The sequence below is a fragment of the Hippocampus guttulatus genome, chromosome 1 (genome assembly GCF_054856545.1).
Source record: "Hippocampus guttulatus isolate MCC_2025c chromosome 1, RoL_Hgut_1.0, whole genome shotgun sequence".
In the NCBI taxonomy this organism is placed as follows: Eukaryota; Metazoa; Chordata; class Actinopteri; order Syngnathiformes; family Syngnathidae; genus Hippocampus; species Hippocampus guttulatus.
The window spans coordinates 5,619,248-5,642,231 of NC_141261.1; the positions used below are offsets into that span (position 1 = coordinate 5,619,248).

Consider the following 22,984-nt stretch of genomic DNA (forward strand, 5'->3'; position numbering starts at 1 on the left):
TTTTTCAAGAATTTGTGTGTGCTTTTGATTTAGTTTTTCCAGTGTCTTGTTAATAAGTTTTGTTTCACCCACTCTGCTTTTCCTGCCCACTTGCTTTTTGGGTCCTCGACCATCACGCAACACGTCACCGACACACAGAATGACTCACCAACCAGTCACGACTGTCAACCATTCACATCTCACATTCACACAGTCAAAGGTTGGGACCTGAAGGGAACCACGACACCATCAGTAACCCTACACAAAGGGATTCTAGGGACAATCAACCATTTCTATAGAATCATGTCACATGAATCAATCATGAAGGATTTGGAACAAAAGTTGACAGCTAAAACGCAACACAAGCCATCTTGGAGGCGATTATTCCGCTTTACGTGGCCACTTCCTGTTTAGCAGATTTCACAGCCGATTAAAAAGCCACGTGCCTCATGACAAAACAAGGTGGCTGACTTTACGTACACTCTTTTGCCCAAAGGGAATTACTGCTCTCTTCAAAACAATAATTAGAAAAAAAAATGTTGTGCATTGTCCCTTGCCCCAAATGCAGAAGTGACTGAGCAAGTCTTACAAACTTTAACAAGTGTATTATTTTTACATTTTTAGTAAGTAATATAGATGTGGTGGCCCGGTTATCAAATGGTTCGCGCGTTGGCTTCACAGTGCAGAGGTCGTGTGTTCGATCCCGGCTCCGGCCTCCCTGTGTGGTGTTTGCATGTTCTCCACGTGCCTGCGTGGGTTTTCTGCGGGTACTCCGGCTTCCTTCCACATTCCAAAAACATGCATGGCAGGCTGATTGAACACTCAAAATTGTTTGTCTCTGTGTGCCCTGCGATTGGCTGGCAAACAGTTCAGGGTGTCCCCCTCCTACTGCCCGAAGACGGCTGGGATCGACTCCAGCCATTGTGAATACAGTCGAAAGCCGAATGTGTTGCATTGTAGTGGAGCCATTTGTCATAATTACGCAGTAATTCAACACCTTGAAGCGAGAACAAATCTTGTGATAATCTTACAATGTCTTCTTAATATTAAAAGGAGGCTATAATGAGAGAAAAAAAAAAGCTGTGGCTGCCATAACCACGCAGGCTGGTGACTTTTTTTTTTTTTTTCATTTCGCCCAAGCTTGTCATTTATTATTTTTAAGCACAGTGGAGCTAATGCTCATCGAATGTACTGTGGCAATTATACGGAATGAGCGGGAACTGTCTGGAAGCATTTTGCACGACCCTACGAAGAACCTTAGCCCAGCTGTAATGCTGCAACAATAATTGCTGAGATGAAATGAGATTTTCAATGCGGACATGATTTTAAATTTGTTCAAGGGAAAACGATGAAAGGCTTCATAGCATCCACTTTTGCCAAGTGTCTGTGTTTTATTTACCGGTGCAAATAATTGGAACCCCAAATTCGGACAAAACAAGCCAACGTTGACTTTTATTTTACGAAACCGCAGTGTAAAAAAACGGTGATTTCCGTTGAAAATCTGACGTGAATGTGTGCAGCAAAGCTGATACCCAAGATGATGTTTTTATTTCGTACAAAGTAGAAAGCAGAAACGGTACTTTACAATATTTAATGAACATCTAAAAAGCCGTGGAACATTCCAAAAACATTGATACAAAAATAAAGATTGCACACAATTGAATGTTTTTGACTCAAAATAAATAATAATAACAATCATAATAACAATTTTGTTTTTTGTATTTCCTAACTGGTTGCGTGTCAAGTGTCCAATCTCGCTTTGAAGGGCAACTTGGGATGTGGTGCAATATGTCAATCTGTGCAAAAATATGCAGCTGTTGTTTTTTTTTTTTTAAGAAATTAGGCGCTAAATGCCAGTTAATCATTCAACAAAATTCTTTTATGCAACAGTTTCTGTTCGTTATTTTCATCTTTTAAATAATCCGCTGCATGCTGCTCTATCCCCTGGAGAGATTATTAAAGGGCTATTTTATTTGAACCAAAATGGGAGACAGTTTTTTTTTCTTTGGAATAGATTAAGATTTGGGATTGCATGTACAGTAGTTAGTTATTATAGTATACAACAAAAGTTTGCATTAAAAAGCTCCAGTTATGTTCTTTATTTTACATGAAGCGGGAACGTTGCAGTCAGGTCTCCATCCAAATATTTTGAATTCGTAGAAATCCTGAGTTGGTCAAAATGAACGTCTTTTTCTAAATATTTTGTTTTAAAAAGCCCTTTAAATGCACGACTGTCATTAATAATAGATCTCCGTTCATATATTATGGTCGTTTTTTTAATCTGAATTGTAGTTGTTGATTGGTGGAGAAAATCCTATTCTGTACTCTACACATGATTTGTAAGGACGTGACGGTGGTTATTCGATTGCGACTGTTGCATGACAAGTCAACTTTGCGATCCCGAGACCGTTAAACTTAAAGTTTCATGCAATTTCCAAAGATTTTGCAGCAATTATTCATGTTTCTGAATGTCCTGCAGGTCTGAGTCAACAATTGCATGTGAATTGATATTTTGAACGCTAAAACTATCATTGCAAATCATTATTGTTAAACATTAATTTCCTGTGAGTGAAAGCACTTTTTTTTAAAGTTGCATTCCTGGATTGTACTGTACCGTATATTGATATGTTTATTTCATTTTTTTTTTCCAAGTCTGGTCAAGAACCTGTAATAACTTTGCATTGACTCCAGGACCCTGAAATTTAAGCAGAGTAAATGCAGTGGAACCTCTAAAGCAGGGATGCCCATTCCGTCGATCGCGATCGACCGGTAGATCGCGGACTGGTCCCAAGTCTATCGCGAGGGGTGTAGAGGAGAAAAAAACCAAAACCATTTGTGTCTTTGTGCAAGTTAGTCATATATTTTTTGTGTTAATGTACACTGCACCCTAATCATCCTATCAATCTCATTTTCACAAAAAGAATTAAGAAAATAAAGCAGGTAAATCTTTAACCTACGGTGGCTCGTGACCTGCGTCACTGGACGTTGTTAGCGCTCAGCAGTCTGCAACTGCAGCTTGTGATCAGAGCGGTTGCGCTATATTTTTTATCGTGATCATTATTCTCATTCAGAGTTTGTTTCGTGCACAATTCACCGAGGGCACGGGCAAAGAATAGGAATCTAGAGCAGTCGTGTCAAACTCAGGTACTGGAGGGCCGCTGTCCTGCATGTTTTCCAAGTCTCCCTGTTGCAACACGCCTGATTCAAATGAACAGGTTCAATGTCAGGCTTCCGCAGAGCTTGCTGATGATCTGAGCATTTGAATCAGGTGTGTTGCAACAGGGAGACTTGGAAAACATGCAGGACAGCGGCTCTCCAGGACCGGAGTTCGACACCTGCGATCTAGAGGACCCAGGGAAGCACTTGAAAACGGTACGTGTGAGCTACGATAGTTAACAGACTGCAAAAGTGCGTCGGATGCCGTGTCAGGCTGTTGCTCATCATGGCGTGCGTGTGTATGTGTATGTGCGTGCGCGATAACAGGTCGATCGCGGGAGGTTGGTTGATCATAAAGTCGATCTTCGGTCCAAAAAGTTTGGGCAACCCTGCTCTCAAGTGAAAGTCATCTAATTTGGGAACTGAGCAAAAAATTGTCATGGAAAATGCGACATTGGTCATAAAACTTTGAAGGTCAAAGTGCAAGAGATCAGTTAAGTGGGCAATTCATAAGTAATTCAACTTTTTTTTTTTGTGGTGCTACCATGAAAGGCTACCAGTGATGGCAACGCAAGAAAATTATAAATCTGCATGACCGTTCTTTTCAGGTGGGTGGGGGGGATGTTTCGCTTCAGAGATTCCACTGCATTACAGATAAACATATCTCGGTATTGTGCAAGAAAACATTTTTTGAATCTGATCTCAAGCTGACCCATAGCGAACGACATGAATCTCTGTTTAATCCCACGCACAGTACACACGCAGTTTCATCACCACAAATGATCACCACTCGTGTTGTTTTCAAAGTGAATTCATAGGATTCGGAATGGCTTTGCGGAGCAAGAAGATTTCTCTGGTCTTGAACAACCGTCACCGCTCTTGGAGACGTAAATAAATCCAATACAACATCAATTCAATGTTTTACTTTCAATATTTGTTTTCTTCAGAGGTCTTCTGTTCCATGTCCCTGTAGAAAGAGAAAACAAGGCACTTCATTCTCATGTCGTCTATCGTGAGAGGAACAACGGTCCACCCGGTGTGGAAAAAAGCAGCAGGACGCCAATTGGAAACAATCGATAAATAAAAACCAAAGGGCCGCTGCTATAGCGACGTGACGTAAATCATCTCGTCTGTGAGGTCCTCCTCCCGTTTGACGGCAGCGTACGTCTCCTCGTCGCTGTAGTCACGCACGTTGTGCACGGCGGGGTCCGAGCTAGCGGCCCCGACGTCGCCGGGGTCAGCCAGGCTGCAGTTTAGGAGATTACTGGCGGCGCTCTCCATCTCGTCAATGGTCATCTCGCAGGCGTCCGCTATCTCGTGCTTGGTGGCCGACACAAACTTGGGGTCCCTGGCGTATTTTCCCAAACCCTCCGAGATCAACGCCTGAGACAAAGTCAATGATTTCATATTAGCTCTAATGTAAAAACATCATACCGTTTCATGAAATGATGTGATGACTTCAGGTTATAACGTTAAAAAAAAAAAAAGATTTGCAATTTTGGTCATCTGCTTGGTTCTGCGATTCATGTTTCAATCTTTAAAATAAACAAAGCTAAGATCCTGAATCTTGGAATTTCTTTGTACCTCTTTGTAATTTGTCTTGATCTCAAAACTGGTATTATGTTGATTCGTACTTCATTTTCAGTGTTAAATGATTACTGTGCATAAAAAAAATGAACCGATCTACATGACCGAATTGCTATTATTACCATAAACGTCCATTTTATGCTTCATCTTTCAAGTGGGATTAAATTAAAGTCAGATTGAAAGTCAATACTTTTACTCAAAACAGCTTTGCAGATTCGATCTCTGAACTCCAACTCCATGCGGGGCACATTTGCGGCTCCGGATTACATTCATGTCATAAATATGCGACCTGGCCATTCAGACTGCGGTCGCGTTGCAAAAAATCTGATACATATCCGATCTAAGATCACAAATGAAAGTAACCCGGGTCGGATATGAAAAAAAATTCAATTGAGCCAGTCAAACTATCTGTACTAAGCAATCGATTATTTTTGCGCTGACATCTTCACTGTGCTTGCTAACAAAGTGATGAAGTGATGCGCTTACAGCTTCCACTAGACTGTTGGCGCTGCCTCGCTTCTGCAAGAAATGTGAGCAACTCTCAGCGGGAAGCTGGAGTCGTGAGGGCGAGTGGCCGCGGCTGAATGCGCTGTCGTTTCTATCTGTGTACCAGGAACTCCTCTTTATCGAGGCTGGGATGTTGCCCACGCTGCCTGAGCTCCGCCAGTCCACCTAAGGACACACATACACAAACACACATTCATTCATTTTTCCGATCCGCTTAGCCTGACAAATGTCGCGGGGGGTGCTGGAGCCTATACCAGCCGTCTTTGGGCAGGAGGCGGGGGACACTCTGAACCGGTTGCCAGCCAACCGCAAGGCAAACTGAAACGAACAACCATTCGCGCTCACACTCACACCTCTGGACAATTTTGAGTGTTCAATCATCTGCCACGCATGTTTTTGGAATGTGGAAGGAAGCCGGAGTACCCGCAGAAAACCCACGCAGGCACGGGGAGAACAGGCAAACACCACACAGGGAGGTCGGAGCCGGGATCGAACACACGACCTCTGCACTGTGAAGCCAACGCGCGAACCACTTGATAACCGGGCCACCACATCTATATTACTTACTAAAAATGTAAAAATAATACACTTGTTAAAGTTTGTAAGACTTGCTCAGTCACTTCTGCATTTGGGGCAAGGGACAATGCACAACATTTTTTTTTCTAATTATTGTTTTGAAGAGAGCAGTAATTCCCTTTGGGCAAAAGAGTGTACGGAAAGTCAGCCACCTTGTTTTGTCATGAGGCACGTGGCTTTTTAATCGGCCGTGAAATCTGCTAAACAGGAAGTGGCCACGTAAAGCGGAATAATCTGTTGATCGAAGCTGCGCCTCCAAGATGGCTTGTGTTGTGTTTTAGCTGTCAACTTTTGTTCTAAATTCTTCATGATTGACTCATGTGACATATCCCGGTATGATTCTACAGAAATAGTTGGTTGTCCCTAGAATCCCTTTGTGTAGGGTTACTGATGGTGTCGTGGTTCCCTTCAGGTCCCAACCTTTGACTGTGTGAATGTGAGATGTGAATGTTTGACAGTCGTGACTGGTTGGTGAGTCATTCTGTGTGTCGGTGACGTGTTGCGTGATGGTCGAGGACCCAAAAAGCAAGTGGGCAGGAAAAGCAGAGTGGGTGAAACAAAACTTATTAACAAGACACTGGAAAAACTAAATCAAAAGCGCACACACAAATTCTTGAAAAAGCTCAAAATTCAAAGTCACACGAGAGGAACTAAAACATGACTTCAACAGAAACAAACCAACGACGCGACAGTCACAAAACGATCTGACAAAGACGGACAGAACCCATCCATCCATCCATCCATCCATTTTCCGAACCGCTTGATCCTCACTAGGGTCGCGGGGGGTGCTGGAGCCTATCCCAGCCATCTCCGGGCAGTAGGCGGGGGACACCCTGAATCAGTTGCCAGCCAATCACAGGGCACACAGAGACGAACAACCATCCACGCCCACACTCACACCTAGGGACAATTTAGAGCGTCCAATCAGCCTGACATGCATGTTTTTGGAATGTGGGTGGAAACCGGAGCACCCGGAGAATACCCACGCAGGCCCGGGGAGAACATGCAAACTCCACACAGGGAGGCCGGAGCTGGAATCGAACCCGGTACCTCTGCACTGTGAAGCCGACGTGCTAACCAGTGGACTACCGGGCCGCCCCACGGACAGAACCCAGGGCACTAAATACAAGCAAACTGACGAGACAACAAGAAACACCTGGACAAGACACAAAGGCTTAAGGCAGCTGATTGGTTGACACAAGGGACCCAGATGACAAGAACAGATGGACAGAACACCAAACGAGGAAGACAAGAAAGCACATGCGGAAACAAAACCAAAACGTAGGCAAAACAAAAACAGAATCATGACAGTGGAGTCATCTTTTGCTCCAAATCAGCTGTGTAGAATAAAGGTGGATCGGTATCATTGACGTATTTTGAGTGTGCATTTACTGGCTTGAAACAAACCGTGACCAGACTAGTCTGCAACAAAAGCAATAGTGAGTCATTTGACGGCACAGCAACGACAGCCGCAGCATACCAGAAAGACAGATCAGCACACACACACACACACACACACACACACACACACACACACACACACACACACACACACACACACACACACACACACACGCAAGAAACTATGACACTAATATGCCAATCAACAAAGTGGTTGATGTAATTAAATGTCCAGGAAATGACTGTGGTTTGGTAATCAAAGCCGTAATGATCCAGTGTCCTATTTGAAACAGATGTGATTGGAAACAACAACAGCACAAACGCTTCTTTCTTCTTCTGGGTATTCATATGATTTTCCACTCGTATCTGGTCTGTGCCAATGTTCGCACTCGGAGCAATTTTCTGTGGTGAACAAAGTGACTCACATCAAGTTCTCAGGAAGGAGGATGACTGTTCCCTTGAGATCTCTTCAGACTAAACAACGCTCGGTGATGTGACCTTTTTCATGAAGCATAGATTAAAATATCTTGCAAATGGGGTTGTCAGTTGACAGTTATGTGTTCAATCTAGCATTGGCAAAAATTGGTTGTTTTTCATTGGTCAGCTCAATTTAGCGGAAATAAAGTCCACCGCACCTGAGGATGGAGACATTTCAATCCATGTATTTATTTTTATTTGTCCACCTGAGAGTCATGAGTAAGATGGCCCGGGGAGAACATGCAAACTCCACATAGGGAAGCCGGAGCTGGAATTGAACCCGGTACCTCTGCACAGTGAGGTCGACGCGATAACCACTGGCCCACCCGGGCGCCCACCCACACACCGTATTTTCCGCACTAAAAGGCACACTGGATTATTCGGCACACTTTCAATGAATGGCCTATTTTGTAATCTTTTTTCATATATTGCGCGCACTGGAATATACGGCGCAATCTACAATGCATCCACTAGATGGAGCTACATCCCTTCATTTGACTCGAGAGGCGATCATGACCACCTCCAAAAAAAACGTAAATAAAAGATTACCGGTACTTCAATGAAACTACGAAAATTGATAATACAGTAATGCATCAAAACAGAAAATCACAAAATAAATTCTATAGCCCCCCACAGAATTTATTTTGGCATTTCCTTGAGCGTAGCTACACCAGAACGATCAAATGTCAGTAAATTGTAGGAGACTGGACTGTCTCAGAAGTGTTTGTTATGCATTCCTTTGTTGTGTGCTGTTTCACAAACGAGGAAATCCATCCATCCATTTTCCAAACCGCTTGATCCTCACTAGGGTCGCGGGGGGTGCTGGAGCCTATCCCAGCCGTCTTCGGGCAGTAGGCGGGGACACCCTGAATCAGTTGCCAGCCAATCGCAGGGCACACAGAGACAAACAACCATTCACGCCCACACTCACACCTAGGGACAATTTAGAGCGTCCAATCAGCCTGCCATGCATGTTTTTTGGAATGTGGGAGGAAACCGGAGCACCCGGAGAAAACCCACGCAGGCCCGGGGAGAACATGCAAACTCCACACAGGGAGGCCGGAGCTGGAATTGAACCCGGTACCTCTGCACTGTGAAGCCGACGTGCTAACGAGGAAATCACAAAATAAATTCTGTAGTGGGGCTATAGGAATTTATTTTGTGATTTCCTCGCTTGATTTGCTGTTGTGATGCATTATTTTCAATTTTCGTAGTTGCAATGAAGGAATCGTTCATTTACATTTTTCCGGGGCGGTCGTGAACGCCTCTCGAGTAGAAGGAAGAAGAGAAGGCACGGAGACGGACAGACGGAACTGTATTTGTTGAGACTGTGAAAAACATTCATAAAGTGTGCGTTAAAAAAAAAAAAAACACCACAGCTCTCCTTTTTTCGGAGCTGTAACAAAAACGTATTTAATAAAGCAGCGACACAGTTCATAGAACCATCAGCAAGTTGCAACATTGTAAGCATGTCTCCAGAATTGAGCCATCTTGGGGGTCGACGTATTACCGTAATGACCATATACAAGGTGCACCGGATTTTAAGGCATGCCGTGAGCTTTTAAGAAAATGAAAGACTTTTTGGTGCTCCTTATAGTGCGGAAAATACGGTGTGTGTGTGTTTATATATATATAGATATAGATATAGATAGATATATATTTTTAAGACAAAATGAAAAAAAATGGCAAGTCTCATTAAAAATCTGTGAGTTTAGTTGGTGTGTATATTTTTTTATTCACATGGCTGAATTGTAAATCCTCAACTTTTTGCTGATTTTAGGTCATCTGCGATGACTTTTTTTTCCAATGCGTTTTGAGGATTCACCTGAATGTGAAAAATATCTGCATTGTTCCTCAAAAGCGTTTGTGCACACCTGTATGAGTGGCGTGTAGCAGGGCGAAGAATCATAGGCGAGAGGGGAAGCAGGGGGCGTGGCCCAGGAGTGTACCGACCGCGTGGGAGAGAGGCGCTGAAGTTTACTGGCATCCAGGCCAGCCACCGCCATGACCTTATGGTAAAAGGACAACAAATCATCCAAAAGACGAATGATAACAAGTTGAATATCAAGCAAAAATGTGTATGGTGGAACTTGTACCTGTTGCTGCAGCAAGTGCAATGGAAGAGCAGTGCAGGAAGGAGAGGGTGGAGCATCCTCCTGATTACTTCTTCTGTGAAGACACTCAAAACTGAAGGTCGGTCTATTGAGGGCTGTGCGGACACACAACTTGTGTTATAAAGATTGAACAGTCAGGCTGTAAAATTGGACCTGCACAATGAAATGAGATCCATTACAAGTATATGAAAAAGTCTGAAGCTTGATCACGTTAAAAATAACTGACCAAACTAAAAAAAAGGTGACAATGATCCACTATAATGCAAAGATTAAACCTTATTACCAAATGGGTGCCTCCTGCTACACACTAAAGTTGTTTTTTTTTTTTGGGGGGGGGGGGGCATTATGTTCAATCAGCCTGTCATGCATGTTTTTGGAATGTGGGAGGAAATCAGAGTACCCGGAGAAAACCCACGCATGGGGAGAACATGCAAACTCGACACAGGAAGGCCAGAGCTGGTACCGAACCCCGCACCTCTGCACTGTGAGGCGGATGTGCTAACCGGTGGACCACCGTGCCGCCCTCACTGTACCCTATTTATATTTATTAGAGGGCCAAAATATGTGTTATTATTTTTGTGAAAGTGTCATTTTTGATCCAGCTTTTGTACTGGAACTGTGCAGGTGAGCCTAATGAAGCAGCTATGTAACTGGGAAGGAAAGCTCAACAAGGTCAGGCCAGTGTGTCACCTTGCGGTGATGCTAAAAGCCATCTCCGAGGCGACTGCCTGCTGTCTTGGCATATGGGCTGCTGGTCATCGTCATAGAAACAATCCGACTCGGCGTCCAAATCGCCCTCCGCGTTGCAAGACTCTTTATTTGACAGCCTGCACAACAGCACAAAAATAAATACACGTGATTTTTGTGAGTAGCATAGAGATGTCCAAACGGTGCAGCGTTTCACTCGTGCGACATCCGTGCAGGCGACACACTCAGTGACTTCTTGAACGGTTGTCCATTCTATACATAAATGTCTCCCGTGACCAAGGTTGTAGGAACGCTCGATGGTTGCTGTGATGGATGAATGACGGATGGAGAGTGTGACTGATTGTACCTGTCCTTAGTGAGCATGATGTCATCTTCATGGGACTCGTCCCCGCTGTAGTAGTACTCTCCTGAGCCTTGCTCCTCATCACTGTCCACTTCCACAGGCTTGGATATCTGCGCAGCGGGTTGGCGACCCCTGCTGATCTCTGACCTGGCAAGCCAGCATCAGGTCAATATGCAAGAGACCAAACATGACAATAAGAACAATTATTTCATGAGACAACTGAATTTAAAAAAAAAAAATGGAATCGCTGTATTTTAGTAAACGTATTTTAGAAAAGGAAAATTAATGCAACAAATATTTTGAGAAGTATGATGAAGTAAATGCTTTGTGGGTTACATTAAAAAAATAAAAGAAATGAATTAAATAATACATATTTTTAATAAGCAGAATTAGTCGTTGAATGGGTAATTATGCCACCTGCTGCTTTTGATCTCATAATTTCATGAATAATACTGTACCTAATGTAGGTCTCATAGCGGTGCCTCCTGTTCAAAATGAGGAATGCATGAGGTCAGCCGAGCACAAAGGAACAGGAGATCCGCAGACGAAAAAGAAGAAAAAAGCACAACAGTGAACACATTGCAATTGGCTGTGACCACAATTGGACAAAATGTTGTGTTGGTTCATTTTGAGATTGTTTGTCACTAAAATGTGGTTTCATCACATTTTAGCGATAACTTATTAGGAACAAAAACATCTCATTATGTCTTAAAAATGGCAAGCAATGCATCAAATTTTGTGTTTTTGAATCTCAAATTTGGCATTCCCGTGTGGAGTTTGCATATTGAGGAGCTACAGAAACTAAACGATTGAAAATATATCTATGGATGAATTCTTAAAATTTGCTCTTGGAAAGCATTTTTTTTGTATACTTTTTGAGGGGTCTTTTTTCGAGACTATTGACCATTGAAACTTCTTTTGTACATCAATCATTTTTGACACATCATGTCCAATGCAGACCTATAATTTAAGTCACTTTCTTGATTCAAACATAAATGAACCAACGCGTTTATGGACCTGGCCCGAAGGAACCGACCTCATGGAGAGCGACCTCCAAGGCTTGCTGCGGGTGGACACGGCTGAGCCCGGTTTGGTGGAGGACAGGCGGTCTGACACTAGCAAATGTTTTTGCTGCCTCCCGCGGGTCACAGACAGAAGCGCGGGCACATTGGCATTGTTGAGGTTGGCATTGGAGGGTACGGGTGATTGTTGGTGATTGGAATTAAAGCAGGAGTAGTCGGACTGATGAGACGTTTGATGATGATTATACTGGACAAGTGACGAGTTTATTTCTGCCTTTTGGCTTCTGTCATCATCACTCAGGCCCATTTGGGCGGGTTCTGTAGAGGCACTGCAGGAAAAGGGGAGGATCTGTAGAGGACGTTGAGTGACAGTGGTTGGGTGGGCGCAGCCTTGAAGAGTCGTACCGACGTGGTTGACATGGTTACCGAAAAGGCCGCCATTGCGCTGCAGAGAGACCCCAGGAACAAACGTTGTTTACAAGTATGCTACAGTACAGGACAGTTTGTTACCAGGTACAGTACAAATTAAAATAATCTGATAAAAATGTAGGGATACCCTGCAAATTCCCTCATCTTCCTCCTCTGTCAAATCGACAAGCCCCTCGTCCTGCAAGTCACATGATATGGCTCGACGGATCTCAGGCCCGATGTCATGCAGCGTGCGCAGGCCAGCCTGTAAAGAAATCACGTGGAATGTAACGGAACGCAACAGGAAATACTGTAGCTCTGCCGCTTGAGTACTAGTTCCAGGAGCGTGACACGGTGGTTTTGGAATCAATTTATCCCGTAAGAAATAACAACATATGCAGGTAAATATTTTCAGTGCTGCATATATTTGTCCATGTCATTTTGTTTATTTTGAGATCACACGCTAACAACAAACAAGAACGTAAGATGTTTCAGAAGGAGCATCACATGGTGAAAAACTGCAGTCATACAATTATTTAGCTCCGAGTCAATTTCGATGCCTCAAAGACATGCAGAAGGACCGAAAGGTTTCACTGCTTCACCAGCCACCTATACTTAAGGCTAAAAAAGAAAATAAGTCCCTGTTGAATCACCCTCTGCGTCTGACAGAAATGTGTTATTGTGTTAAATGAAATTTTATGTCAAATGTACTAAAGGTATCGGTTGTCATAATCGTGAATTCTCAAAGAGTGAATACGGTACTCGTACCGGTGTCGGTCTTTCAAAAAATGGTATTGAATATCTGTAGTTAACAAGTGATTTCTTTGGATTTCACTTCAGGTTTTTATTGGACCGTTAATCGGTTTGGCGGCACTCACCTGCAGCGCCATGGTGCTGTTAATCCGGACGAATGAGCGCCGCTGACCCACAAGGCCTTTCTCTTTGCGCCTCTTGAACTTCCTGAAGTAGTCCTGTATCAGGAAGGTGGCATAGAACTTCCCCACCGTTATCTCGTCGTCTGAGTGAAGAGACCGGACACAATCAACACCAAAGGCGCAAAAAAAAGCTCTCATTTTCTATGTGTGTGTTATGGCTTTTGAATGTATTTCTCTCGTCTTTCTGAACTACCTTAGATGCCTCAATATGGCGAATAAAGACATGGCTAATGGGACAGTAGTAATTGATGTTACGGAAGTATGTTTAAAAAAAAAAACAACTTGTATGTTTGGAAGAGCTAATTTCAGTTTTTAGCCTCAGAGCTTTCACCAAATGTGTGTTTGATGTCTGCTTCAATGGCTATTGAAAAAAAAAAAAAAACAACAACATCAAGGTAACAAAAGACAAAGGTGTCATGATTGCTTGACAAATTGCCACCCTGCAATAGTTTAAAGAAGCGGCAAGCGGTCAAGTAAAGCTCTTATCTTGAGACACAACAAGCAAAGTAGAGGACAGCCAGAAACGAAGCAGCGAATTAAAAGCACCGTCAGCCATGCAGGGAACCTCATCAGGTCTTCATACCTGTCAACTTTTCGGAGCGCCAACCTGTATAAACTACCAAAAAATCCTTATAAAGAGCAAAAAATCCTTATAACATACAAGCATTTTATGTCAAAATAACGGCACAGAAAAAAAACCACGAAATTTTCAATGATATTTATTGTAGATCTCCATAATACAATGTCTGGTTAATGTCTAATCATCATTCTACTTAGTGGCATTACTGTGTTCAGAGTTGTATTCCGGAAATGAAAGCATTCGAGTAGACGAGCACCATTCTGGGCAAAAGCAAACGGAACTACCCGTTAGGGGGGGTAAAAAAAAAAAAAAAAAACGGAAATTTTCAGAATCCGTATGATTTGTGCGATACGGCCATATACGTAAGATTCACCACAAAATCCGTATAAACTATGGCTAAACCGTATGAGTTGACAGGTATGGGTCTTATTCACTCAGATGAAAGGCCACGGACCGTTTTCACAATACATTGGCGCATCAGAGGAGTAACAGTACAGCAGGGATTCATTTGTATTGTTGTTTTGGGTAATTCGATGCTCAGTGATGTCAGCGTCACAGCAACAATTGCTTTCGACATAAAGGGGTGAGGACCCCGAGCCTTGACACTGGTCGTGGTTGGCAGTGTTGCGCCTCTGTTACTCCTCCGATACTACGCCGGAATTACTTGCCACCAGACTAAAACAGCACTGCCCAGGGAGCTCGGGATGACAGAAAGAGAAATGGAGGCAAAGTGTGTGACTGAGCAAAGCAAGCTGTGGGAAAGAGGAGCTTGACACAAATAAAGTGAAAAAAAAAAAAGACAAGACATGGCTTTATGATAATACTGTATGTAGTAAACATGCAGTTGAATATGTTTAGTATCTAGAACACAACACTGAAGCATGTCAGCAAATTGGGACAAAAACTACAAGCAAACACACGGGAAGCGAGAAATGTGACAATTACAGTGTTCATTTGGGATATATAGTAAAAAAATAAAAATAAAAACATAGGTACTGTATTGATCCTGCATAATATAGACTTGATTTCGAATCAGACAGTATGATATTACTGGGAGCAAAGCCATCAAAAAACATGAACTATTGTATAGCATATCAAAAGAGTGAAGGAAACTTACTAAAATGAGTCATTGTTTAATTCAAATGTGCATCTTGGCCGGGTGGGTTCGTTCTATTTACTTGCATTTTCAAAGCCAAAAACCAACATTGACCGACACGTCATCGTTCCTAATCCTTTATTTATCTCGGTATGTTTGCCCAACACTTCTTGCCGCCACTAAGGGGCATATTTGCATGGTATGCACAATCTCAATGACGTACTGTTACGTATGTATGACCAATCATGAGCATACCTGTCAACTTTTTGGAGCGCCAACCTGTATAAACTACCAAAAAAATCCTTATCAAGAGCAAAAAAATCCTTACAACATACCAAAGCATTTTATATGTCAAAATAACGGCAGAAAAAAACCCACGAAATTTTCAATGATATTTATTGTAGATCTCCATAATACAATGTCTGGTTAATGTCTAATCATCATTCAACTTAGTGGCATTACTGTGTTCAGGGTTGTATTCCTGCGTTACTTTTTTCACCAACTCCAAATATTGAAAACACAGAAAAAAATAGCCATTCAGCACTCAGGTTTCAACTAGGAACCAACTAGGAACCACGTGATTTACTGGAAAGTTACCGGGAATGAAAGCATTCGAGTAGACTAGCACCATTCTGGGCAAAAGCAAAGGGAACTACCCGTTGGGGGGGGATTTTCAGAATCCGTATGATTTGTGCGATACGGCCATATACATAAGATTCACCACAAAATCCGTATGAACTATGGCTAAACCGTATGAGTTGACAGGTATGCATGAGTGTCCAGCATGTTTCTTTTTTGGGGGGATTTCAGCCCTACACATCTTTTGACACTCACAGCCAATCTCGAAGGGAAAGATGATTACATTTATTAGTTTTATGCATAAAACGAAAAATATAAAATTCCGGCTTGGTAAAGTGAAAATGGCTTCCGGAAAGAAGACATGAAAATGCAGGACCACTCACCGCCTGCAGGGGGCACTACTTGATCCAACAGCTTCATGCTGGTCCTTTTCCAGATCTTCTTGATCACAGCTCTCAGCTCCTCATTAGCCTGTTCCAGGTTACCTTGGAAACAAGATTTAGGATGGGGAAATTCTTTCTCATATTCGGTGGTTACTTTTGGCACTTTCACATGGTTACTAATGAACATAAAACTGCGATTATAATGATAAATTGGACTCACCTTCTGTTTTAATCTTGAGAGCAGTGCGCACCAGCGCGAACAAGGTGGCATTAAACATAACTGTGCCATCGCTGTTCAGAGGCATGTTCATCGCAACTAGACGCTGCAGATGAATCAAAGATCAGACTGGGGATATCCAACATGCACACTGACAATGTAAATTACATTACAAATTGACTTTATTATTGGCAAAAGAATCATTACCTCTCCCAAGGAAGTTATATTGATACATATTTAAATATACCTGTAAACATGTGATGATATACCAACCTTGATATTAGGGCTGAACAATTGATCAAAATCAAATCGACATCGCAATATGTAGAGTGCAATTTTCTTTTATTCTCTTCATTATTTTCTATTTTTTTAAAATTATATTTTAATTATATTATTATTGTTATTATTATATTATAATTATAAATTACATTTGTATATATATATATAATTTTGTGCATGCAAATGTTTTTCTACTTTCTTCCCTCCAAATTTTGCTGCTGTAAATTGCGAATTTCTCCATTGTGAAATAATAAAGGTTTTCTTATCTTATCCTATCTTATTTATTTCTATTTATTAAGTGTCGAGATAGGTTCAGTGCTTCAGTACACACCTTGCAGGCCACCCTGTGTGGGCAGAGTTTGCCAAAGCCAAGAGGAGGTTGGATCCTCCTTAGCAATGTCACCACATCCAGGTGTTTTATCCTGCCTCTGCCAGGAAAACAAGCCAATAAATGAGAAGACTTGAACAAGAAAAGATGAAAACAAGGAACAACTACAGTAAAAAAAGGAACAAAAAAAATCTGAGCCGGCTCAAAGCATAAACAAACGATACAACACCCCCTCTTTTTTGCAGGTTCTAAGACCGAATTATTTAACGCAAGTTTTTTTTTTTAAGACTGGTTCTGTCACCTCGTTTCAGGTTGTTCAGTTGCATCATTCACATGTTAGTTGATTCAATCTTTTCTTTTTGAACATACAAGTTATGTTCCTATCTAAGTCGATTTGTTGTTGCACTCTCGTGCTGTTCTCACAATACAATTGACTTTTGGATAATGCTGATGCGGGGATTTTTCAGAAAACCAAAAAATATTGAACCAGATGGCACTTTGACACGGAACGCATAGCGCACTTGTAGTTACTTTTATTTTATTCAATATCGTAGGACCACGCTTGTTTAAAACCTATCCACGGGTAAAGACTGACACCAGGAGAACGCACAGTGTTCACTTGCAATCAGTTCCGAACAGGGGTATAAATGATCATTCATCAATAGTAACCGTTTCATGCACCCTGTAACCTGATAACAGGGTAAACTGTCCACTGTATTAACCGCGGTCCCTGAAAGGCTTTAAAATATCGGCAGAATTTAAGGTCGCCAAAATCTCATTTTTCGGATAAGGCCGCGTGGAGCCCTGGATCGGCTCTGAAAGAAATCCACAGCAAAAAGGAAAGTCCCAAGTGGCCTACGCACTTTGCTTCTGGGTCGTATTCGGACCAGATCCGTTTAAATTCATCAAGATGATGCGGTCCGAGAATGGACCAATCCCGGGTGAGATAGTCAAAGTTATCCATGATGACGGCAACAAACAGGTTAATAATCTGAAACCAGGACATAGACACGATATTTAATTTCACGATGTCTGCACGTGTGCCTGCATATGTGACTGCCGTGTGGTCTTGTGGAACGTGTCAGGATCACCAGAAAAGCGCAAAGCATGTAGAAGGTGATGAAGTAGATGATGGCGAAGCCACTGCCACAAGTTCGCTCCTCGCCGGGGTTGTAGTCCGACTCGGTATCACACAACTTCCCGGGAAGACAGGCCAGCATGATCTCCTGCCAGGCTTCGCCGGTGGCACACCTAACGGTCGACATTCGCGACAAGCGATGATGCTCAGCTCGTTCACGTTCAATTGTTGCAGGAAACCAATGATTCAAAAGTGACGACAAGAACAGACCTGAAGAGCATGAGGACAGCCTGAGGGAACGTTTGGAAGTTATTGTTGCGGTTGATTTGTGTTCCATCCACCATGGCTATTTTTCCAAAAACCTGTCGGCAGTAACGTGGACAGCCAAACATTCAGTCAAATGGTACCTTGACAGTCAAATCAACGACATTTTGCTATTCGGGGCAACTAGGGCAGTGCCCCACAATGTCTATCAGATGCCACTGAGGTGGCAATAAGGGTGTCCTCGGTGTGATGTAGCGAAGCATCCCTTATCGAGAGCATTTGTCCTCATTACCGTAGCGGGTAAGCGGGAGCCTATCCTCGCATGCAGAGGCACTTTCAAAGAATATAATAACAATAAGGTATGATAAATATTATATAAATCCTACTTATAATCGTCAATATTGTCCATCCATCTTTTTTCTTAACCGCTTTATCCTCACAAGGGCATGCTGGAGCCTATCCCAGCTGTCTTTGTGCAGTAGGTGGGGAACACCCTGAACCGGTTGCCAGCCAACGGCAGGGCACACAGAGACGAACAACCATCCGCGCTCACAATCACACCTAGGGTCAATTTTGAGTGTTCAATCAGCCTGCCGTGCATGTTTTTGGAATGTGGGAGGAAACCGGAGTACCCGGAGAAAACCCACGCAAACCCGGGGAGACCATACAAACTTCACACAGGAAGGCCGGAGCCGGGATCGAACCCACGACCTCTGCACTGTGAGGTCGACGCACTCACCACCCGCCTCGTCAATATTGTATTAAGTATTATTGTACTATCATTCTGTCACATTGGAATAATTTAATAACCAGAACTTTATAACTTGTTTGAATGAGAAAGAATGAATTTAGATTTAAATCCCACTACTTCTTTGGTTTGATAAAATACATCTTCTGCAACACATGGTTGTAATTACGGGTCACCAAATGAAACCACGAAGTTACGTGCTGTGTGATTTTTCCTGAGGAAAAACTCTCGCAACAAACTGTGCAAAACGTCAAGCTATTTAAAAAAAATGTTTTTGCATTTGAAATATTGTTCCCTGCAAATTCTGCGCACCCAAAGGAATGCCTCACCTGCATTCCGATTACTGCATAGATGAAGAACAGCATGGCTATCAGAAGTGCAACATAAGGGAGAGCCTGGAAGGAGCGGAAAGACAACGGTCAACACACATGTCAAATCTTTTTTGTTATTGTTAAAACAATTTTGCATGCTCGACTCACCTGAAAGGATTTGATGAAGGTCCACAGCAGCGTCCGGATGCCATCCCCCCTGCTCAACAATTTCACCAATCGCATCACTCGAAAGAGGCGGAAGAAGGTGATAGAGATGCGAGCGCTGTCTTCGGTGTTCTGCGCAATGACGATATCCATTGAAGGATTAATAATCGCGGACGGGGCAATTAAGAAGTATGACAACATGCAACCCAAACCCATCTGCATTTAAAAGTGATGTATTGAAACAGGCAGATCAATGATATGTGGAAGATTTTGAACTTCTTGATCATTGGCATTCAGAACCGAATCAGGACGCATGCGGAGCAACAGCATGCCATGAACACACCTGAATGCCTCACCAAAACAACAACAAAATGGCTGATCAGTCAACAGTCCAACGACATACATGCAGAGCATCGATACGAGCAACCTCAAGTCTGATGTCTTCATTGCGCATAGACGTCAACCTAATGTAACCGTTTGTCATTTGAATGAAAACACTTCAGACAGCTTGTTGAAATGAATGATGTCAACATCTCATGCCGTGCGCCAAGACAATTACAACAAACAGCATTTTGGCTGAGCATGAAATTGAAGCCGAATTGCGAGAGATTCCAAATGTTCAATCAAAATATATGAAATGACAATCTTTTTTTTCCCCCCAGTGACCAAATGTTTTTGCAGTTGAAATGAAGGAGGCGGGGCTTCTTCTTACCCCTTGTTCCACTATCACCTTGACCACAGGGAGCGCTGCCGACTTAAAATCAAGAACCTCAAATTAATCAGAGTTACATAAACCGCGTGCACAGCACCCAACACAAATTGAGACGGAATGCCTCTTCTCATAATTATCACATCACACATCAATCTCTCTCTCTCTCTCTCGTCTAACAGTGCAATCCAATTTATACAATGAATAAAAATCATTGTCAGCGATACAAGCTTCCTGATATTCACTGCAACACTGCAATTGCAGAAATGAGATGACGACTGACGAAAACACAAATGAATCGACACGACATATAAATGTACACTGAAATAACATGAGAATTGCAGTCTTGGTACATCATGTACAGTGCTTAACAAATATATGAGACTTCCCCGACAGTACAGTATGTTCCTGTTAGCAGAGGTGGACATTCCGTCAGTACTGACAGAAGGTCCGTCAGTCCGGTACGGACGTGCTGACAACTGAGCTCGCTCCAGTCTGCGCACAGATCGACAACACATCCTTGGAGCTGTGTGAAGTCGCTGATTCAAACGCTTCCCCGTGATCCCGGTCGCCAAGAAACCTGCGATATCAGGACGGAACGACTCTTGGCCCGTCGCTCTGATATCTGTTGTCACAAAGTCCATTGAACGCCTGGTGCTGGATCGCCTGTACGCTACGACAGCACTGCCCAGGTTGTTTACAGTAAATGGACCTGTTTACCCATCTGGGTTTGCTAATGCACCCTTAAAAGTTCCAGGTTGTACTTTGTGATTGCTTACCACAAAAATTTGAAGCTGTGCCTACTTTAGGATTCACTTAAAAATGTATGGAAAGCGATTGCCGCGTTTTATTTTGGTAGCTATGCCTTAAGTACGATAAGATAAATGGCCTAAAAGTAAAGTGAATTGCAGTTATTTCATAATGAGGAAATTGCTTTTTTTTTTCTTTTTTTTTGTGAGGCAATTGGTTTCCCGACTTTTTTCAAGTAAACTGAACTACCGGTAAAAATGTATGGTAGATGCACAATATCCTGTACGATACTTTGGGGGTTTTGTTTTGTTTTATGAAGTAAGAGAAATACAGTAATCCCTCGTTTATCGCGATTAATGGGGACCAAAACCACCCGTGATAAATGAAAATCCGCGAAGTAGCGACCCCCCCTCCCTCCATATAGGTACATGTACATAATATTTATAAGGCCAAATTTAATGGTATACATGCATGTAGAAGTAAATTTTGAAGTAATTAACATGACTTAATGCTGTATACTAATAGATTTTAAACATGTATAAGTTAGGTTTATGAATAACAAAATACAGTAAATATATAATATTTTTTTAAGTCGCAAAAAGCCCGCAAACGGTCCGCGAGAAGCTGCAAAATTCAGCAAAACAACTGCAAGTCACATAGAGCAACATATACAGTACTGTACTACATGTATATGATTTTTTTTATGAATATGTAATATGAAAAAATCCACGATGCACTGAAGCCGCGATAAACAAACCGCGAAATAGCGAGGGATCACTGTACAGTTGTAGTGCCATATTATTTTAAGCAACTTTTCAAACACTCACTGCAGAATGCAAATTAGCTTTACAGATTTGCAAAATGTATATTGAGTATATATATTTTAGATTTTCTCAAATTTGCACAGTATACTGATTGCTTCTTGTTAATGGTAGGAATGGATAGTTAGGAATCACATAAAGACATTGTAGTGTGACAGAATTACTGTCAATAAATGAATGTCATGAATGTAAAGGAATCAATTAATGGTGCATGCTTCAAGTCATTTGTTTCCAACATTTACAAAATAAATGAATGCAACAAAGGTTGCGATCTTGAACGGGATTTGAAAGCCAAAATCAAGCCGCCAGCACCGCTGCAGTTTAACAACAAAGGCGAACAGACGTGCATGCATGTGTGATTACTTACATTGATCTCAGTGATGGCAATGTCAACCACGCTACCGACAACAATTAAGGCATCAAACGTGTTCCATGCATCGGCAAAATAGTTCTGAAAGCCGCAAGCCAACAAGACAAACACACAAATACAAAGAGAGAGAGAGAGAGAGAGAAAGATACAAACAGACAAGGCAAGAAAGAAAAGGAAAGATTGGGAAAAGAAAAAAGCATTGTGAATGACAGAAGATATCTCATGCAAAACAAAAAATGTTAAGACTGTGAGAAGAAGAACTTTCTTTTTCTGGAGGCAGTATTTTAAATCAGCTAATTTATTTATTATTGAATGAACAGAGTATCTATTTACCATCATGCATATATTATTTTTAAAAAAAAGTAGGTCATCGCCGCATGATTCAACAGATGGAAATTTAAGTGTGGAAGTTGATATTTATTTATGTTTGTTACAGTATGTAGTTTATATTTAATGCAGAATAGTGATCCAGCAGGGAAACAAAAGCGTACAAAATCATTTGTCAGTGAACGTGTGTCTGATTTCTCCCGGCCAATTCTCTTGTGTGTGACGCAGGAAAAAGAAAGGGAACTCCGCATATCTCTGCTGCTGTCTGCTACCTAGCCAACATTTTTGATTCACTTCTGAAGTAACGAAGACACGATACGTGACAGTTTCTATGTTGTTTGGGGCATTAATTTGAAGATTTTTTTTTTTAAACGCTCATCATCCCCAATTATGGCATTCTATAACTTGAGAAGGCACCAGTGACCTCCACTATACTTATCAAGCAAAAACCTTATGAACATTCCTCCAGAAATGTTTTCAGTGGGGTGGCCAAGGTATGACAGAAAACATATGACGTGAGCAAAGTCACATGATGAACTGAGAAGTCATTGTTGATCACACCATCCACAGTCAGGGCTTCATGAAATAAAAAGGAACGCATACACAGAACCTTGCCCAAAAGACTCATGATTCAAGCAGGAAGAAATACAAGTAGAACGTAACGTCTTGCTGAGCTTAATTTATTAGATAAAGACATTTTTTTTGACATTGCTTTGCTTTTGTGTACTATATATTAGATCTAAATTGAGAGAGTGAATTTTGAATT

At 42.0% G+C, this 22,984-nt stretch overlaps 1 protein-coding gene across 7 annotated transcripts in view; it reads right to left on the minus strand.

The window, feature by feature from the left end:
* Positions 1 to 1,554: 1,554 nt before the first annotated feature.
* Positions 1,555 to 22,984, minus strand: part of cacna1db (calcium channel, voltage-dependent, L type, alpha 1D subunit, b) — a 62,424-nt gene continuing 40,994 nt past the window's right edge. For 5 of the 7 annotated variants that reach the window (XM_086105943.1, XM_086105938.1, XM_086105913.1 and 2 more), the window contains 19 exons: positions 21,889 to 21,972; positions 19,245 to 19,373; positions 19,095 to 19,160; positions 18,024 to 18,115; positions 17,767 to 17,926; positions 17,539 to 17,666; positions 16,679 to 16,775; positions 16,072 to 16,174; positions 15,852 to 15,953; positions 13,157 to 13,296; positions 12,427 to 12,543; positions 11,885 to 12,315; positions 11,307 to 11,333; positions 10,852 to 10,995; positions 10,488 to 10,624; positions 9,780 to 9,892; positions 9,558 to 9,692; positions 5,209 to 5,394; positions 1,555 to 4,518 (listed from right to left, as the gene is read on the minus strand). In XM_086105943.1, the coding sequence (XP_085962069.1) occupies positions 4,237 to 4,518; positions 5,209 to 5,394; positions 9,558 to 9,692; positions 9,780 to 9,892; positions 10,488 to 10,624; positions 10,852 to 10,995; positions 11,307 to 11,333; positions 11,885 to 12,315; positions 12,427 to 12,543; positions 13,157 to 13,296; positions 15,852 to 15,953; positions 16,072 to 16,174; positions 16,679 to 16,775; positions 17,539 to 17,666; positions 17,767 to 17,926; positions 18,024 to 18,115; positions 19,095 to 19,160; positions 19,245 to 19,373; positions 21,889 to 21,972 (2,673 nt within the window). In that variant the 3' untranslated portion in view covers positions 1,555 to 4,236. Of the gene's footprint in view, positions 4,519 to 5,208; positions 5,395 to 9,557; positions 9,693 to 9,779; positions 9,893 to 10,487; positions 10,625 to 10,851; positions 10,996 to 11,306; positions 11,334 to 11,884; positions 12,316 to 12,426; positions 12,544 to 13,156; positions 13,297 to 15,851; positions 15,954 to 16,071; positions 16,175 to 16,678; positions 16,776 to 17,538; positions 17,667 to 17,766; positions 17,927 to 18,023; positions 18,116 to 19,094; positions 19,161 to 19,244; positions 19,374 to 19,953; positions 19,996 to 21,888; positions 21,973 to 22,984 lie in introns of all 7 variants that reach the window. The other 2 variants (XM_086105930.1, XM_086105922.1) reach the window with 1 other exon arrangement.